The sequence below is a fragment of the Diabrotica virgifera genome, chromosome 3 (assembly GCF_917563875.1).
Source record: "Diabrotica virgifera virgifera chromosome 3, PGI_DIABVI_V3a".
In the NCBI taxonomy this organism is placed as follows: Eukaryota; Metazoa; Arthropoda; class Insecta; order Coleoptera; family Chrysomelidae; genus Diabrotica; species Diabrotica virgifera.
This window is the reverse complement of record NC_065445.1, coordinates 24770536-24790957: the sequence shown is the minus strand read 5'-3', so window position 1 is coordinate 24790957 and position 20422 is coordinate 24770536. Positions and strand designations below refer to the sequence as shown.

The 20422-nt window shown below is 31.9% G+C and overlaps 1 protein-coding gene across 3 annotated transcripts in view; it reads left to right on the top strand.

The window, feature by feature from the left end:
- LOC114349510 (GRB10-interacting GYF protein 2) overlaps positions 1-20422 on the top strand; it is a 74327-nt gene that overhangs the window by 30160 nt on the left and 23745 nt on the right. For all 3 annotated transcript variants that reach the window (XM_028299907.2, XM_028299910.2, XM_028299909.2), the window contains exons 7-12: positions 8483-8694; positions 12519-12690; positions 12745-13086; positions 15708-15785; positions 16058-16276; positions 18365-18586. In XM_028299907.2, coding sequence (XP_028155708.2) covers positions 8483-8694; positions 12519-12690; positions 12745-13086; positions 15708-15785; positions 16058-16276; positions 18365-18586 — 1245 coding nt within the window. The remainder of the gene's footprint in view (positions 1-8482; positions 8695-12518; positions 12691-12744; positions 13087-15707; positions 15786-16057; positions 16277-18364; positions 18587-20422) is intronic.

The following is a 20422-nucleotide window of genomic DNA, read 5'->3' as shown; positions in this document are numbered from 1 at the left end:
CGACCCCTATTCTAATTTAAAAAAAGTCATCGATTACGTCATTACGCCCAGATGGATGACGTCACTAGTATGATACATATGCCAAACAATCGATCACTAAAAATCGATGTTTCAGAATTTTTCCTTAAGGTCGCTGGCTTACGAAATAACGAATTTATTCCTTTCATTTGCACCATACTGTATCTATTTATTTAACATTTATGGTGAACATGTCATGAGGATGGTTTTAGAATGATGGGCTGGTGGAGTAACAGTAGCTGGTAGGAAAATCTCCAATTTAAGATTTGCTGATGGCACTACACTTATAGGAGCAAATGAGCAAGAAATGTTTGATCTTCTGCGAAGAGTTGAGTACGAAAGCAATAAAGTTGGTCTGAAAATCAATAAAGCTAAGACAAAAATAATGGTGGTCGACAGATTTGACACTATTCAACCGACTAACATATTACAGGAATACCAGATAGTAAACACCTTTGTCTATCTCGGGTCTAGTATAACTAACGATGGTAACTGTGAAGCAGAAGTTCGGAGACGTATTGGTATGGCAAAAAATGCGATGAGTCGCCTAACTAAAGTTTGGAAAGACAGATCTATCTCTCAAAATATCAAGATGACACTGGTGAATGCCCTTATATTCTCAAAATTTCTATACGGAGCAGAGACTTGGACTCTTCGCGCATGCGAGCGCCAAAAAATTGATGCCTTTGAGATGTGGTGCTGGAGAAGAATGCTGCGCATACCTTTCCATTCTAAACCAACTCGATATTAAAAAAAGGCTGTCCACAATATGTCTGCAACGAATTCTGCAATTCTTTGGTCACGTGGTTCGCAGAGGTGACGACAGTTTGGAGAGATTAATTGTTTCTGGAAACGTTCCGGGGAGAAGATCAAGAGGACGATCACCAACTAGATGGTCTGAGCAAATAAAGCATTCAGCTGGAAACTCATTCTGCGAAGCTCTTAGAGCAGCTGAAGATAGAGACCAATGGCGAAACATTGTTAGGAATATTGGAAGAAATCACGATCCTCAGTAATGGGGAAACGACAGGAGAGAGAGAGTATATATTTATTACTTCACATAGATTGCGGCCCGCAAGCTGTGGCAATAGCTGCTCTGTGGCCCAGGGAAAGAAAAGGTTGAGTATCGCTGTCTTAAACGAATAGAGATTTTCGAATGGGACAACAACTTGTCTATTTCATCTGTAATACACTTTAATATGGCGTAGAAAAAATCATCCCCTAAATATTCATCCCTTAGTTACAACCCCTAACTTTAATTATTTTAATAGCACCCTGTATATTTTTTTACAGTTTTGGATGTGGTCTTCTATCGCCTATTCGACAGATTTTTTAAAAATAAAATCGGTTTGTAATCAAGAAAATATCAGTTTATTTTTTATGTTTATTATGTGTCCAGGACTAATTTATTGAGGATATTAAAGGAATAGATATTTTCGAATGGGACAAAAACTGATATATTCCATTTGTAATACACTTTAAGGCGTAGAAAAAAATCATCTTCTAAATATTCATCTCTTAGTTACAACCCCTAACTTTAATTTTTAATAACTATACCATAATTAATAGAAATTAAAAATAAACTGATATTTTCTTGATTACAAACCGATTTTATTTTTAAAAAATCTGTTGAATAGACGATAGAAGACCACATCCAAAACTATAAAAAAATGTACAGAGTGCTATTAAAAATATTAAAGTTAGGGGTTGTAACTAATGGATGAATACTTAGGGGATGATTTTTTCTACTCCATATTAAAGTGTATTACAAATGGAATATATCAGTTTTTGTCCCATTCGAAAATCTCTATTTCGTTTCAAAAGAAAACTTGTAATATTTACTACAAAATGCAATATTAATATACAAGGTGTTTCATTTAAAAAATGAGAACATTTTGGTTTTGCAAATAGTGATCATACTGTATATTAAATGGCTATATGTCAAAGATATTAAATTATTTAAAAATGATACTATAATAGAAAAACTTTGACGTGTCATTTAAATTTTTATTACCTTGGAAATTTAATCCATAGCCCTTTAAATATTACCATTTTCCTCATTGGTTATTAACTTTAGACCTGTAAAACCGTATACAAACTCTTCATATTTAAAAAAAAAGAATGTGTGTGTACTTTGTACGCACGTAAGAAGTTATACTTCTATTATATGATTATATGATTATAAACGAAATTAATATACTTTTTATTTATATTTTATTTAACTATTAAATTAATTTATACTTACTACTTCTCAAACATTTTTATTAAAACAGTGCCAAAAAACACATTAAAAATGCCACAAATGATTTCTGAACATTAATTGTTGGAAAAATTTTTAACTAAATCGTATTTTCTGAAAATAAAATTATATAATAAATATACTTACAATCATAAAATGTATAAAAAAAAAATAAAAAAATAAAAGTTTCTATTGGGATTCGAACCAACTTACCACGCGGCTGGTATTTGCGTTGTATTGGGATTCACCCGCATTAAAACTTCGCCACAGAGACAGCTTGTCATTATGTGCGAAGATCATTTAACTAAACAGATTAACCTTTTGACATTTTTAACTTATGTAAATCAAATTATTTTGATTTTGAATTGAAATGATTTAGAATTGAAAAAATACAACAAAACATAGAGTAAGAAGACAATATATTAGGTGAATATTGATAGAAATTTTGATGGTAATCAAATTATGTAAATAAAAGTATAACATACTACTTATGTATTTTGGTAGGTTCAAGGTAGGTATCGGAGCCCGTATAACGACTAATGAATTTCGCAATCACTTGCGTCGTGCAAAGTGGCTATGTTCAAATATCATAACAAAATTTGATCAACTATTTATAAAACACTTACCAGTGAAAGATTCTTTAGCTTTGAATAAGCGAGATCTGCGGCACTCATACTAGGCACAGTTTGATGAGCTTTCACATTGGCATGCAACAATCATCTTTTCTATGTAAATAAGTCCAAAAATATAATATGAAAACTATTTAAAAAGGCAGTATAACCATTAACTAACTTTTTGTTTGTTGTTTCTCTTCCTACAAATTTTAAAACGCAACAAGCATACATTATAACCAAACCATGCACTGTTCCACAGCTGTGCCACAGCTGCCATATTGGATAATTTTTGTCAGTTGGCCATTGAAATCCAATATGTGAGGTTTTCACCAAAAAAAAAAGTTCCAACCACGTGGGGAGAGTCCTGTGTTGCCCTGGGTAACATCCAGGTTTATCTATTACATCCGATGGATTTTATATAAATATGTAAAACATCTTTATTATTTACATTTAAAGGGTTTTTACCCTATACATTTTGGTGGCTCAGGCATGCAAATTTTGGCTTTTAAACACTGATGATGGATTCCTTAATCCGAAAACGTTTTGTATTTTGACCCTTATTTAGGGTATTTTAATATATACCTTTTACAAGAAACTTGGCATTTTTGTAATTTTTGTCATGTCATTTAAACATCCAATCAGAACAAAGTTATAATGCGCATGCGCCCGGTTGCTAGGTTTTCCCATATAAAATTTCACCGTCATTACGCCCGTAAAGAAGTTTAACTTCAAAAAATATATTCAGAAATGATTTACTATATATTATAGGGTGTTTCATTAACAAAACAACTTTGGGTCATACCGTCGTTCCGACTGACCCTGTATAATCGAAAATAATTTTAAATTATAGACAACTTTGATACACATTAATTTTGTTATAAACATTTTTTGTATATCCCATAGTTTAGCGTTAGCCATATTCAAAGAAAACCAGAGGTTTGGCGCACCCTGTGTAAACAAAGCAATTTACATTTTTTGTATAAAGTTCAAATATGACTGAATAAATTAATTTAGTAAGTTCATGCCTTTTTGAAGTGTCCCAAGTACATAGAGTCAGTCTAACCTAAGGTATTCATGGCATCTTAAGGGAAAAGGCGCAAAATGTCGCCTGTCAAAATTTTCACTGGGTTTTAAATGTATTGATTTTTTCGAATCCTGAGAAAACTAATAGTTTTGAAAAATTTAAACGCAGAATGAAAAATTACTTTATTACTGAGGGCCGAAAGTTCTTAGAATAAATAAAAAGTTTCTTTTGAATGAAATATTTGCAATTAAAAATTACACTAAATTTTCTCTTTTATTTTCATCCCAGTAACTTATTAAAATAAACATTATAGAAGTTTTAAGCACATTCGGTCCTCAGTAATAAAGTAATCTTTCATACTGCGTTTAAATTTTTCAAAACTAAGTATTTACATATTAGTTTTCTCAGAATTCGAAAAAAATGAATACATTTAAAACACATTGGAATCGGTCATTTCAGAAACAACATGAGTCAATTTTTGGCAATACATATTGACATTTCTTCATAAATCCGTTTTTTATACATCAATGCACCATTCTAAGCAGAAATGACATCAGTCTCGACTTGGTGTAATAAACGACAGCTAATAATAAATACCTATCCTATTCGAAAACCACATGAGTCAACGACTGGTTGTTTCTGCGGATCTTGTTTCTTGATTATTTTTTGAAGATATTAATGCAGTGGTCTACCACTGATGCGATTAATGATGATTAATAGTATGTACATTCTTTCACGGTTTTTGCTGTAAATTTTAAAGAACCGCTTGGATTGACATGAAATTTGGCATACGCATAGCTAACATCTTAAAGAAAAAAAGTTATATTGTGCCGATGTATGCTTTTGGCCTGGGGGTGACTTTCACCCCCTCTTATGGGTGAAAAAATATATGTCCAAGATAAGACCGGAAGTGGATAAACTGACTAATTTTAAGTAACTTTTGTTCTATTTTTTTTTTCGCCAAGTCAACACTTTTCGAGTTATTTGCATGTGAATATGTTCATTTTTCAACAAAATAATCACGTTTTTAGACGGTTTTTCGCAAATAACTCAAAAAGTAAGTATTATGTCGAAAAAAATATTCTTAGCAAAAATATAGCCTGTAAAAAAGTAAAAAAAATGGTGTACGCTTGAGGTCTCTGGAACCTCGTAGAACCAGAGAATTTCAAATGGAATATTTCAACGTGAAATATCCAAAAAATGAAGCACTTTTTGGGGAAAACCCATTATAACTTTTTAAAAGTGTTTAAAATAGGCTTTATTTTTGTTTTTATAACAAGTTTCTAGCAACAAATGTAAGCAAGTTACGCTCAAAATAAAGTTGGTCCCTTTTGTTTTGGCAAAAAAAATCGGGAAGATCATCCCCTAATTAGCAACTTAAATGAAATTAATCGTTACCGCTTCACAAATTATTTTACTTATGTTGTGTTTATATGATCTGTAAGTTTCATCGGTTTAAAGTGCTTATTTTTGAAAAAAAATTTCAAGCCCTTCAAAAATAAGGACTTTAAACCGATGAAACTAACAGATCATATAAACAATATATACACGAGTAAAGAAACTTGTGAAGTGGTAACGATTAAGTTCATTTGAGATACTAATTAGGAGGTGATTTTTTTACCAAAAAAAAAAGGATTAACTTTATTTTGAGCATAACTTGTTTACTTTTGATGCTAGAAATTTTTTTTGTAAAACAAAAATGAAGCTTTAACAGTATAAATAGTATAAATATTTTGTAATAAGTTTTTCCCAAAAAGTGCTTTATTTTTTGGTTATTTCACGTTAAAGTATTCCATTTGGAATTTGAGGAATATGAACATATTTGTCATTAACTATAACTGCTTCTACTAGGTATAGAGACCTATTATATACACCTTTTCTTTTTTTCAATTTTTTACAGGCTATATTTTTACCTACGAATGTTTTTTTGGACAAAATACTTACTTTTTGAGATATTTGCGAAAAACCGTCTAAAAGCGTGGTTATTTTGTTGAAAAATGAACATATTCACTCGCAAATAACTCGAAAAGTATTGTTAGTCAATTTATCCATTTCCAGACTTACTTTGTACGTATATTTTTTCACCCCCGAGAAGGGGTGAAAGTCACCCCCAGGGCAAAAGCACACCTCGGCACAATATCACTTTTTTTCTTTGACTTGTTAGCTATGTGTATGCCAAATGTCATGTTAGCTATGTGTATGCCAATCTAAGCGGTTCTTTAAAATTTAGTGGTTTTGCAATATTTTACTGTTAAGGACGTACTATAATGCTTATACTTTGTTTGATAGACAATAAAATTTCAAAAAAAATATTTTTTTTATTTCCGTTCTGAAACAACATAAGTCACTTTTTTTAAAGCCATAATATGACTTAAGAAAAAACAATTTTTACAAAAAAATATGTAATGCATAATGTACAGGATAGGGAAATATTATTGCAACAATTAATTTTAAAGCAGTTTTTCTAAAAGCGCTTTAAAACAGTTTTTTTGTGATTTACTCAAAACTATAATTTCTGACTCATGTTGTTTCTGAAATGACCGATTCATTGAACATTTTGACAGACGACTATTTTGCGCCTATGCCTTAATGAGCTCGATACAGTGACTACTGAAGTCTACTACTTTAGTCCATAAAGAAAAAACATTGCTTGAGGAAAGGTGATTTACTACAGATAGAACAATGTCATTGATTATCTTAGCATTCATACACGATACATTTTTGTGGGCAATGCAATGCTCAAAAAATGGCCATATCAATATTTGGTTTAAGAAATTCGTTACGCCGCCTTTAAAGATACGAGCTTGCCGATATTTTAAGATCCCATTAATCATGTAGATTAGTCATTAGGAGTCAACTTGCATATTAGTATAGTTAAAATTATTAGAGGATAAAATATTAAGCAAGAGAAATTTAACTTTTTTTTCTAATTTTAAGGACAACAAGCAATTTCATTAGCAGAACTGAATTCAAACTTATTCTGCACATCATTTTTGAAACGCTATTTGGTTAAAATATCCAATTTTTGTTGGTAAAAAAATATACTAATTTGTCTGGACTAAATTACAGCTTTGTTGATATCACAGGATCGCTATTCACATAATGTGTTGCTATTCTTGTTCTCATGATCATTTTTCAGTGCGTCACAGTTTTTCGATTTCTCTCTAATGCATTATGTTAGATGAGACGGAAAAAGCGGTAGCTCCGTGATTAAACACAAAAATAATGCAGCATTACAATGGTTATATACATACCTAAGATGTCTATTCCTAACCTACGTTTGATTCGTTGATATTTAGAATGCGCGTTTTTTCTAGCTAATCAAATACACGTATTACGAACATTTGACGAAAACTTCGTCCATTTTGGCCATTTTTTAGAAGTGCCAAAGAGTCAAGTGACGGTTATTATTCAGGTCAGTATTTTGTGTACCTGTCATTTTGAAATTTCCAATTCGACTTCCCTTGTGTTTCACAACGTCTTTGTGCATTATTTTGTGTTTTGGTTTATAATTTAGTTCGTTAAAAGTTAGTCATTGACGTGAGGAGACTAGAGACATTCGAGATGTACCGAAGAGTGCTAAATATCTCATGAGTAGATAGAATAGCCAACGTGGAGGTAATGAGACTTACGCATAAGGAACGAGAACTAACAAATAAGAAGAAAACTGAGATATATGGGACATGTGATGAGAGATGTATATCTAATACTCCAGGTCATTATGCAAGAAAAAGATCCATAGTATGGAGACGTAACTCATGGCTGAAGAACCTTAGGAACTGGTTTGGATGTAATAACAATGAATTATTTAGAGCCGCTGTTTCAGAAATAAAGATCTCTCTGATGATTGCTAACTTTTGAAGCGGAGACAGCACCTAGAGAAGAAGATAAAAACACAGTTTATGGATAGTTTTGTGTCATTTTTTAATGTTTCCATATTTATAAATTTAATTATAGTATTTTTACTACAAAAACGTTATTACGTAGGTCAAAATTTTTGACGTAATTGAACTGTCAAAACATTAGAATGTGACTTTTCATTATCGCCATGTTTATTATAAACATGCCAATAATGAAAAGTCACATTCTAATGTTTTGACAGTTCTCTTACGTCAAAAATTTTGACCTACGTAATAACGTTTTTGTAGTAAAAATACTATAACAATATTGTATACTTTTTAATTCTATTCCCCTTTATAAAAAATACCTACATGTTAACATATTGTGTAAAAATCAAATCTACTAAATTACTAATTCCACAAGCTTTTCACCTATGGCTAAGTACGATTGTGGCATCTGTCAGATTCGTCAATAATTACATGAAATAAGTCTCGACACAGCCAATACAGTATATGACGTCATAATTAATGACGCACTGAAAAATGATCATGAGAACAAGAATAAGCTGAATTTTGTTATATTCGATTTAAATTTTCTAGCGAAGTTCCGAGCCGTCTATACATTAAGTAGTCTAGGTCTAGAACATAATTAAGGATCTTGAAAAGATCCTTAATTATGCTATGATCTTGTGTTATTCCAAATTTAGAGCTATATAAATGTATTCTTATCCCCATGAATTGTTTTCAGAATTCAATGAAGAAAAAAGAAGAAGACACACTTCACAATTCAAAACAGAAAGCTCCGTCAGAAGAAAGGAAAAAGTTGGTTCCCAACAATATACCTGAAAAAATCGACAAAGATGTCCCCCTCGAACGGGCCAAATTCAGCGCTCCCCCAAAGTTATCAATTAGTGAGAAACCATCAGTGATAGCAAACGGCCCAGTTAACGATAATCCAAGGTATTTATTTATTTATTGTAAATTCTATAAATTCTTAAATTTTTAAAAGGTAAGGTAAAGTTACCTGGCTTGCAAATTTTAGAAGCCTTGGAGGTGTTACCAGAAAAATGGACGAATAAGTTTTTCAATTTAAAAATCTTTTAGTGATATTTTTAATATTTTTCAATATTATTAATGTTGCTAGTAGGATTGAAAACTTTACCTTTCAATTGCCAGATGACGCTAGTCCCTAATCCATACACGTCAGTTGCAATTTGGGGATAAACTTTCATACTTTGGTCACTTCGAGCAGAGAGCAGCAGACCTAAGCCTCTCTGATGATGACTCCAATATGAGTCGAAAATCGTCGATTCAGAGTGCTGGATTGCGCTCCCTGTTCTAAGTGAAAAATAGGATTGTTTTACCTTCGCATTGCAACTGAATAAAAGTGGTATACATTTTTATTTTATCTTAAATTTTTATTCTGAGAATTTTTTGAGGTATAACCTTGTACACCTCATAATACAGGGCAATATTGCCGGAAGAAGCGGCCCAGGCCGAAGAAGAACATCCTGTCTCCGAAATCTCCGAGAGTATCAAGAGACATCGGTTAATCTGTTTCGAGTTGCCATAAAAAAATAGTTACTGTTGCCAATATGATCGTTAACGTTCGATAATCGGACAGGAATTGAAAGTAGAGGAGAATTTTTTAAATTAGATATTTTGTAATCTCCACCTCGTTCTGTCAGCATTGTACCAAATAAGCGAAATTTCCTCGTAACACTTAGAACTGATATTTGGAAGTGCCAAATATATTTTTTTCATTAAGTTTATTAGTTGCATTTCTACATTTTCTCTTGATTTTCGCGGAGTGAATCATTTGGATCTTAAATATGTTTGATTTATTTTATACATAAAAATAAAATAGTAATTTAAAACAATTCAAAATAAGATGCACATTTTGAAGTGGATGAAGAGGAGGAGACCAGAAAAAGAAGATATCATTAAAGATCTTTTAGTGATATTCAATGTAATATGGTCGTAAAGACTGTTGTGATATCAAGGAAACTCAGCTGGATTAACTACACTTTCATGAGCCTTTGTTTAATTATGCCGTAGCGATGGTATTCATAATGACATAATATGAAATTTATCTCGCCAATGACGGCATCGAGGTTGGCGTTATGAGTTTGGTGGCATTGTAAACAAAACTTTTTATCACAAAGCTTTTCTGAGTTAGCAATATCCGGTTCGAAGGACCAATGCTTAGTGTTAGACAGACACTTTTTTGCGTATTTAATGTTATTTCGTATCGAAATTCCAAGTTCACTATAAATTTGGTAATCCCAGTATTTTTTATTTAAATAATTTATTTCCATAACAACTATGACAATATTAAGTATAATCAAGAATATAATTAATGTAAGTGCTGTTTCACATTATAAGAATTTTGAACGTGCGAGGGTTTTCTCGTGGGATAGTTTTGACGCACCTATCCTTTTCACACAATAAGAATTCAGTCGCACGAAGATATTTTGCTGTGTTGTTTGGTATATTATTTTTATTTACACTTTGTGGCTGAGGTAGGTACATGACACGCTGTCTGATATATATATCATTACGATGTATCATTACACATGGGTATTTTTTGTCCATACTTTTGTCCTAATGTACTGTAATGCGTATTTAATTCATTTGCAATTTCTATTTCGTCAGTTATTATTTCTTATGTTTTTAATTAAAAGCCTTAATTTGTTTTTATAATCATTGCTCTACTAAGTAATTTGTGGGATCTTGGATTAGCTCATCTAATTAGCTCATAAAGCTATGTAATAAACTATTCTAAATGGGAAATAAGCCAAAATTGAACAAAAAAAAATTATTTTATTAACGTTTCGACATCCGATTTGGGCGTCGTAACATTAATAAAATTATCTTTTTTTAGTTAAATTGTGGGCTTATTTCCCATTTAGACTAGTTTATTATAAAAATTCCACAAGGAAACAGCTTCAGAACAACATTACAATCTATGTTTTTCATGTACAGAATTTAAAATACCCTCTGTCATCCATTCATTTTTAAATGTTGTTAAATTGAACTAAAAAAATGATTTTATTAACGTTTCGACATCCGATTTGGGCGTCGAAAAATTAATAAAATTATCTTTTTTTAGGTAAATTGTGGCTTATTTCCCATTTAGACTAGTTTATTATAAAAATTCCACAAGGAAACAGCTTCAGAACAACATTACAATCTATGTTTTTCATGTACAGAATTTAAAAGACCCTCTGTCATCCATTCATTTTTAAATGTTGTTCCCCTCGTTTTAAATTTTGTTGTTGGATAACTTCACACAAGACGTGGCCGCCGCCCTACTCCAGTTTTCACCGAGTTGTTTACCCTATAAAACTAAATATAAGTTCCTAGAATAAAAGGTATATTTTATATGGATCGAAATCAAATTATAGCGTTGTGTTTACTTTATCGTCGAAGAAAGAGAAATAAGAGGAACCGAATTCATTAGGTCCATCCTATTAACACAAAAATATACGATTTATATATTTTTATATTCACACATATTGATGGAACACCCTCTATACTCAACGTTAATTGCAACTATGTAAAATAAAGTTTATTATAATATACTTAGCAGTTTTAATTACTGTTTGCGGCTCTAATTTTGAATATTTTGTCGAGATATTTGGCACACATATTTGTAATATAATAAAGAATGGCGGTACAGAGCCCAATTTCAGAAATATGTTAGTATGTATGTGGAAATTGCTCTATAACTAAATAAAATATTGAAAAAAGGAGTCTGTACCGCCATTAAGAAAAACAAAAAAAAATACACTTTCTTCAAATAAACATTTTTATCCCGTGTCTAGATTTTGTGTCAGATTGGAACTACTAAAAATCGATTTTTTTATAACAAGAAATTGAACGTCACTGACTTGGCAACATTTCGCGCCTATGCATAGGCGTAACCAGGGGGGGTTTTGGGGGTTGTAACCCCCCCCCCCCCCCCATTGGGATGTACTTTGAGCTCTATACGCTTAACACCATAGCCCTCAGAGACCTTCCAGTAGTTGTAACCCCCCCCCCTTAGGATCATCCCGGTTACGCCTATGCGCCTATGTGTATAAAAATTATTGTTTTGATAGTATAAACGTCACTGTCAGTGTCGAATTACCGACGCACTGTTGCCTCACTTTTGAAAGTTCGAAGAACTTTCGCAATCTTGGACCGCGTTTGTTGCTACCTGTTGATCGCTATTGTGTGCTCTTAAGTGCACGGCATACACCATTCCAAGCATTTCTCGTCAAGTTTCTATCTTTATATATTTCTATTGTTTTGTCCCAAAGAACAGGTCTCGCTTCAATTAATGTTATTAATATTTCACTATCAATTCGAGACATCATAATATAAAATATATGCACCTACTTTAAACAGCCACAAAGTGTAAATGAAAATAATGTACCAAACAACCAAAGAAACTACCTTCGTGTGACTGAACGACAGTATCATATGAAAGGATGCATTAAATCCCCTATGCTACTGGGTTCGTAAAGACGGCACGACTGCCGTCTGTTGTTGTAAGCGAGGGACGGCATAAACACGGCGACTTACCGAACGTTCCAACTACCGACTAGTGAGAAAGGCTCCATATTATGATTACATGGGCCACCATTCGAATGTCGTCGTGCGTTCTAACCCTCGCACGTTTAAATTATTATAATGTGAAACAGCACTAACAGCTTTGATAATTATACAATGTTGACTGTTTGTTATCTTCTATTTTTCTATTACATAAACCATATTGACCAAATAAGTTTTCTTTGTAGGCCTGACGATTCGGAGTTTGAAAAGTTGCAAGAAGATTTCGTTTTGAAATTGGTGGTGGACGAAGACGTACCTAAACAAGTGCCCAGTAGTTTTGAAATTGGTGGTATTCAACCTCCCCCAAATTTAGCTGCACCACCCATACTAGACAAATGGTTTTATCAGGATCCACAGGTATTTGGTAGCTCGTGTAGTGTAAGGATAATGAATACAATAAAAATGTTTCAGGGTCAAATGCAGGGTCCATTTTCCAACATGGAGATGGCAGAGTGGTTCAAAGCTGGATACTTCAGTAACCAATTGAAAGTGCGAAGGGCGTGCGACGAGAGGTTCGTTTTACTGGGCGATCTGATAGGCCTGAGCGGTGGACTGAACCCCTTCCAAGCGGGCCTTCGTTTCCCCGTCACGAAGATGCCCGCGGCAGAACCGGATATGCTGCAATTGCAGTATCTGACGCAGATGGCTTTCAAACAGGCGCAGACCAGACTTCTCACCGAACCATGGAACGCGATATCCCTGCAACAACAGCAAGAACTTGCTGCTCAAAGACTGATTATGCAACAGCAACAGGTAAAAAAATATTGTATAATTGATTTTCAAAATATGTACGAGGGCGGGTTAATACGTCCGTGATTTTTTGAATGAAACACATGTTTTTTATACAGGGTGGGCCAAAGAAAACCTTGATATTTGGCAGTAGTTATTAGATTTTAAGAAAATGCCGAAACAGGTCGATTTTTATTTTTATATTGCAATTTTTTGGCATATATTTTATACTAGTGACGTCATTCATCGGTGCGTGATGACGTAATCGATGATTTTTTTAAATGGGAATAGGGATCGTGTTGCAGCTCATTTGAAAGAGTGTTCAATTCTCTATTCAGTAATATAAACATTAATGTCATTATTTATCCAGGGTGACCAAAAAAATAATTTTTGAATTAAATTAATTGACGCAAAAAGAAAAATGTATGTAATTTATTTAACTCAAAATACATTGTACTGCTGTCAGAACATAGAAAAACATATTTATTTCACAAATAAACATTTCTTTTCGCTTAAATTAAATCACAAACAGCCTCCCATCTACCTCTTGGCAGTTTGAACATTTAATTTAAGCGAAAAGCTATGTTTATGAAAAGCAATAGAATGTATTTTGAGTTAAATAAATGACATCCATTCTTCTTTTTGCTTCAACTAATTTAATTCAAAAATTATTTTTTTGGCCACCCTGTATAAATGATATTAATGTTTATATTACTGAATAAAGAATTGAACACCCTTTCAAATGAGCTACCACACGACCCCTATTCCAATTTAAAAAAATCATCGATTGCGTCATTACGCCCAGATGGATGACGTCACTAGTATGAAATATAAATATATCAAAAAATTGTAATTTAAAAATCGACCTATTTCGGCATTTCCTTAAAATCTAATAACTACTGTCAAATATCGAGGTGGACAGTTTTCCTTGGCCCACTCTGTATAAAAATTTATTTTATTTTCACCACGTTTTTATATACTTCGCCTGTTCTTTGTCTGTCACTTTGTCGCTTTGTCCGAGAAAAATTTGTAATCGATTTTAAACATACTACCCGACTAGTTTGTTTCTATAGCTGTTCTTATTTCATCATAAAATATTTAGTTAGGGATTCAACAGTTTTACATGAATACATCGAGTTTTATTTGGAATTTAAAATTTTTAAATTTTATATGGTAAAGTTAATTAATTCTTACTTTTCTCAAAACATGGCGCTACTAGTTTCCTCAATAGATGGCGTCACTTTCTATGTCATGTAAAATTTGCTATTCGTTTGTAATCGCTATTGAGTACAGTCGAAAAAATGAAAGAATACCCATGAACGATCACATCAATCACTTATTTTGTTTTTGCTGTCTTTTTCTATAACAAACGTTTTTTATTTATAGAAAAAGACAGTAAATACAAAATAAGTGATTGATGTGATCGTTTATGGGCATTCTTTCATTTTTCCGACTGTATGTTATTTAAAATTGCCTCGCTAGTTTGTTTACATAAAAAATTCTCAAAAATAAATATTTTAAGGGGTCATATACGTTTCTCGAGCTTAAAAAGTAGTCTAAATGTAATGATAAATTGTACGAAAACTATTGGGCTAATTGATTTGATTTTTTTTTTTTTTATTTTAAAGGTGGACTTTTAAGGAGCATAAAACGTAATGTTAAAAGTTAAAAAATAATTAAAAACATGGCGGCTGTGTCCAGTGGAGTAGAACGTGTTTTTTTTTCAGACCAAACGGTGGGCATGATTCAGCTCGTAATATTTATCTGAAACAAAAATTGTTTATTTGTTATCATTTTTTAGAGTAATAGTTCTCGTGTGACGAGAGGAATTTAAGAAAAAAAAAAAGATTACGGAAATGGTCGAAATTTAAAAAAAAAGTCGTAATTCTCACCAAAAAAATAGTCTATTTTTTATTGCTATTCGAAAATGGTTAAATTTAATCAAAAAGCTCTCGTCACACGATAGTGAATCTAATTTAGAATATGTATGCCAAAAATGAAGTTAATCGGACGAACGGTTAAGCAGTTATCATGCCCACCGTTTGACCTGAAAAAAAAAAACACATTCTGCGCCACTGGATGCAGCCGCCATGTTTTTAATTATTTTTAACTTTTAACATATGTTTTATGTCCACCTTTAAAATTTAAAAAAAAATGAAATCAATTAGCCCAATAGTTTTCGTACAATTTATCATTACATTTAGACTACTTTTTAAGCTCGAGAAACGTATATGACCCCTTAATAAAATTCTAAAATTCTTGTGTCAGAAGGTGCAGTTTTTTGTCCTATGAATAATAAAAACGTGGTACTATAAAAAGTTTTTTTTATAATTATTTCAACATAGTCTTCTTTGAGTTCCATAAACTTAGTCCAACGATTCTCCTCTCCAACGTTTTATCCCTTCCGAAGAATATGATTGGTCGAGGTCATCAAAATAGGCATTTGTTTGTGAGATGATTTCCTCATTGGAGTTAAACATCTTTCCACCGAACCATTTCTTCAAGTTTGGGGCTCAATCTCACATAGTCACTCGGGGACTCACATAGTCACTCGGGGCCAAATCTGGGGAATTGGGAGGATGAGGGAGCAATTCGTAGTCTAATTCATAGATTGTTTTGTAACAATTATAAATTTCTGTTAATAGGTAGCACCAGATCTCCAATACCTACAACAACCACAGGCGACCAATTCTTTAATGCACATGATAAATCAAATGCAACAAGTAAGTACCTTTCAGGATATGATTAATATTATTTTTTTCATTTCGATTATTTAAATATACCGGACAATAATTAAATAATGACCCTATGAAGAGGACTCATAGCAAATTTGCTTCCTAAGTTGCATAAGGTGTCCGAGGCAAATTTTCGGGTGTTCAATTGTTTAAAAGTTATTCTCTTTTTGCTCGGAAAGATTTGGAAATATACTCTATATTGGAATACCATTATTTAAAGATATAATATACATTACATAAAGATGGATATTTATTTCCAGGGCAATAAAATTCCAGGACAAGGATTGGTCGAAAAACAACCAAATTTACCTGGTACCTTAGATCCTCATATACAAATGCAAATGAATAATCTTCTTTCTATGCAAAACCGTCTTCCGACGACCAGTCACCCAACCAATATTCCCGCTGGTCTCAGTAATACTCTACCTGTAAATCTGCCACAACCAGAAGGATTATCGTCAAGTATGCCCAGTTTACAGGTAAGAAATTTGTCTTTTGTTTATAAAATTTTGTATTGAAATCTTATTTTTGAAAAATTTACATAACACTGTATTGGCGAGGAACCGCAAAGTGGGCGACGCCTGGTGGCGAAATTGAGAAGCATCAACTCAAGGAAAACATTGACTTTGCCATTAACTTGTGTACATATTTGCGGTCAGTTTATGTTGTAGTTAACAATAATTTCGACTTAAAAAACTATTGCAGTGTTCCTCAATATTCATTCCTATTATACTCTACGTAATGACCTAAATTAACCAATGCCAAATCACATATTTTGTTAATTTAACGTTTGTATTAAACGTAGTATTTTTTAATGTTTAAGCGACTGCAAAATTAAATAAATGAATAAAATGTAGTATATATTCTGTACATAGAATGTACACTGTTATAAAAAATATCCCGACCACTTCGTAATTTCCAGAACACAATTATTATAAAATAAATTCACCTACTTAGTTTCCAAGTTTCCAGTTTTTATTTAATTAAAAATTGTTATCTGTCGATGTAAAATAAACTGTAGTGCACCTATTAATTAAATTAAAAACAAAATTAGAAATCCTAAGATAGATTAATAATTTTTAGAACGCTGTGTGATTATCGGGGGCCAGATTTTTTTATGAAAAAAGGTAAAAACAAATCAGTAGTTAGCATCAAATTTTAATGAATGCATACAGATTAAACATAATTTTGAGTCGTCTTTAACTTAGAAGATGTCTTAGTTGCAAAACTTAGTGGTTACTTTGGCAAAACACTCCTGTAAATTATTTTAATTTAACGTTTTAGAACTGTGAATTCAAATGACAAAATGAATTGTTTTCCTAGCGTTGTCATCCATCTTTGAAATTTTGAGCGCCCTCTGTTGGAATTTAATTTTGCGAATACAGTAGGAAAAATGAAAGAATACCCATGCGTCATCGATGATATGCATACGAATCAAATCAAAAATTTCTAGTCAAAACAAAGTCTAAACTATGTTAATATGTACTGAAAATAAACGGATGTGACTACTACCCCACCGTACGATTTCTCGCCACGTAAGAATGTGTCAAAAAATTTCTGTGGTGATATTCTTTTTCTGATAATATATATTTATTGGTGATAAATGTTACTATTACTACCGTAATTAGTTATTTGATATAGATTAATAATACAAAAATAATGAGTAAGCATATATAGTATAATGAATTTCTCCATGTTAAAGTTGCCAGTGGACGTAAATAGGAACAGGAATTTAAAAAATGTCATTTATGTCAGCTGCATGTGATTTAAAATGAAAGTAAACTTAATGAATTCATATCATTAGGTATCCAGATCATTTTCCAGACATTATCTGCAAATAAATAAATGTAAAAATATACTAATCTGTAATGTCATACACTATGATTGAAAAGTCAGAGTAATGACGTTTGGCGAACTCATAGACAGAAGTTAACCATATTGACAGATGATTACTTACAAATTTTATTGAGGTATTTTAATTAAATAAATACTTACCAAACCAAAAATACAATATAATATAAAAATAGCTCTCAAAAGAACTGAGTTTATTTAAGTAAATACGACTGATTATTAAAATTTATAAACTCTACCGAACCTAACCCAGTTTCACTGTCAAAGTGACAGAAATCGAATCTATCAGATTATAGTTGACCAGCACGATTACTCGAATAGTAGTTTATACAATCTTTATCTCTACTCATGTTGAATGTTTTTCTAAGAATGACATTAGAAGTATGTACAGAAATAGTCAAGTGTGAGTTTAAATTTTCTACCAAATTAATATAACTACATTGGACAATTGTATCGCCGTTTCACTCTGCCAATTATAAATATGTAACTGCGTATATCTTGGATAACGTTTATGCTTTGTAGATAACACTTAATAATCTGTCTCTCTCGTTTGTTACTTATAGAAAAAGGCAGCAAATCCAAAAATATGTGGTTGATATGATCGTTCATGGGAATTATTTCATTTTTCCTACTGTACATGTTCTACTATATTGCATTTTTTTTGAGGTTAAGATACTACTTTATAATCTTCATTTTTTCTTTTTTACTCTATACAGACACCCACTCTTAACACGGCCGCAATGCCTATACCAGGTATGCAGAGCAATATACCAGTCAGTATTGGAGGAAGTATTAATCTACCAAGACCTACTTCTCGAGGTTCTGTTGAACAAATCTCTTCGACTCAAGCTAGCGATCCCATAACGAGCCTACTTAAGCAGCTTCAACAACAGCAGCAGCAGCAACAGCAACAACAAAAGCAATCGACTCCTCCACAGGTAATTATACGAGTATTATTCAATAAATCTGTGTCCTATAGTATATTTACTTGAAAGGAATGTAGATTGTCAACACAAGAAATGCTTGTTCAATTCATTCACACTCCCTAGAGGTGCTGAAGAGGTATCTTATTGTTGCAAAATCACGAATACTGTAACTGATTGTATACAAAAGCATAACAAAAGTAACAAGTAGGTACTCACAAGTAACGTCAATCAACATCTCTATTCACGTGTTCTGTGTATGTACGTGTTTACAAGCTACATTTCTTTCAAGTGAATATAGTTACATAGTAGGCCAACTAATTTAGTTTTATAGACCAGTCAGTTGGTAAAAAATAAGCCTTTTTTCGTTATATGGATTTACAGGTGAAATGTGTAGTATGAGATATTACAAAAAGACTCTCATCCATGGATTCATCAATTTTTAAATGAAACAATTTTTAAATAAACAATCAAACTCATTATTTTGCTTAACTTAAAAACTTGTCTATGTAGAGATTTGACGTCAACAGACTTTTTCAGAAAAAAAAAGATACAAAATGAGATATGTTAAATTAACGACGTTCTACACCTTCGGCAAAGAATTAAGGATTTACATGAAATTTTAGTATGTTATAGTTTACTTCAAAAAACTAAACTTGATTTTTAAAAAATTGTTTTACCGTGCCGTTTAATTACTATTAAGGGTCAAAGTTAAGTTTTAACGTGGGCTCTTATGGGAATTCTTAAAAATTCAATAACTTTTGACCCAAATTTACGATTTTTAATTATTTGTGCTTAAATTAAAGGTTTTTTTGTAAGGAATAACCTATTAAAAAATGAGGATTGTTTACCGTACCATTTATTTTTAATTTATTTATTATAATTAATTCCGTAATTTATTCCGTAATTTCCGTAATTTATTATAATTTATTTTTATAAAGTATTCAATACTGAAACATATGATTTGAGTATTCTGCTATAAATGCATTGTTACCAAATTTCGCTTGCATATAAGTTTCCCCCCTTTCCTCTGAGAGGCATACCCCGCAACGAAGGTGTAGAACGTCGTTAACATCGGTTAATAAACAAAAACGTTATTGCAAAATGAATAACAAAATCTTCGTTTTTGAATATCGCTAATAACTTTTTTAGGATAATTTTGCAATGGAAATACGATAAATGTTATTATTTGAACGTTGTACCCCAGTTAAAAAAAGAGCAAATTTGGTCCAGCAGAAACCGAGATATGTCATATTTTTCCGAGCTCTCAATTTTGAAACCGTGGGTGGACTCTTATTTAAACAATTTTCATTTTGTTTGATAAAAATTTTGTTGAAAAATTTGCCTTTTCTTTATAAAAGATTTATTAATTTCAGCCCTTAATGTCGTTAATTAACGTAATCTACGCCTTAACGAAGAAAATAAGCCCCGGATTAATTATTGAGATCCATTCAACTCATTTTTCAAAAAATCTGATTACAACAAATTAAATTTCGCAAAAACTGTTAAGCGATCTGGCCCATCTTTTGCACACAATTCAAACATAAAACCGTCAAGTTCAGGTACATTTAAACAAATTTTACTAAATAATAAAAAATTATTAACGATGTCAAAATAATTATACTCTTACACAGATAATTACACAAGTATTACCTATAAAAAAAATGACTTTTCAAATCAAAGTGTCAATTTTAAAAACAAAAAAAATTCCGATACCGGGAATCGAATGCGAGCCTCCAGTATTAAAATACTATGATTTTTTGGAATGATAAAACTCAATGCATCCATGTACAAGCTGTTGAATTTTGCATTGTCATCGAGTTCTGAGTTATTCTGAAAACTTCAGGTCTC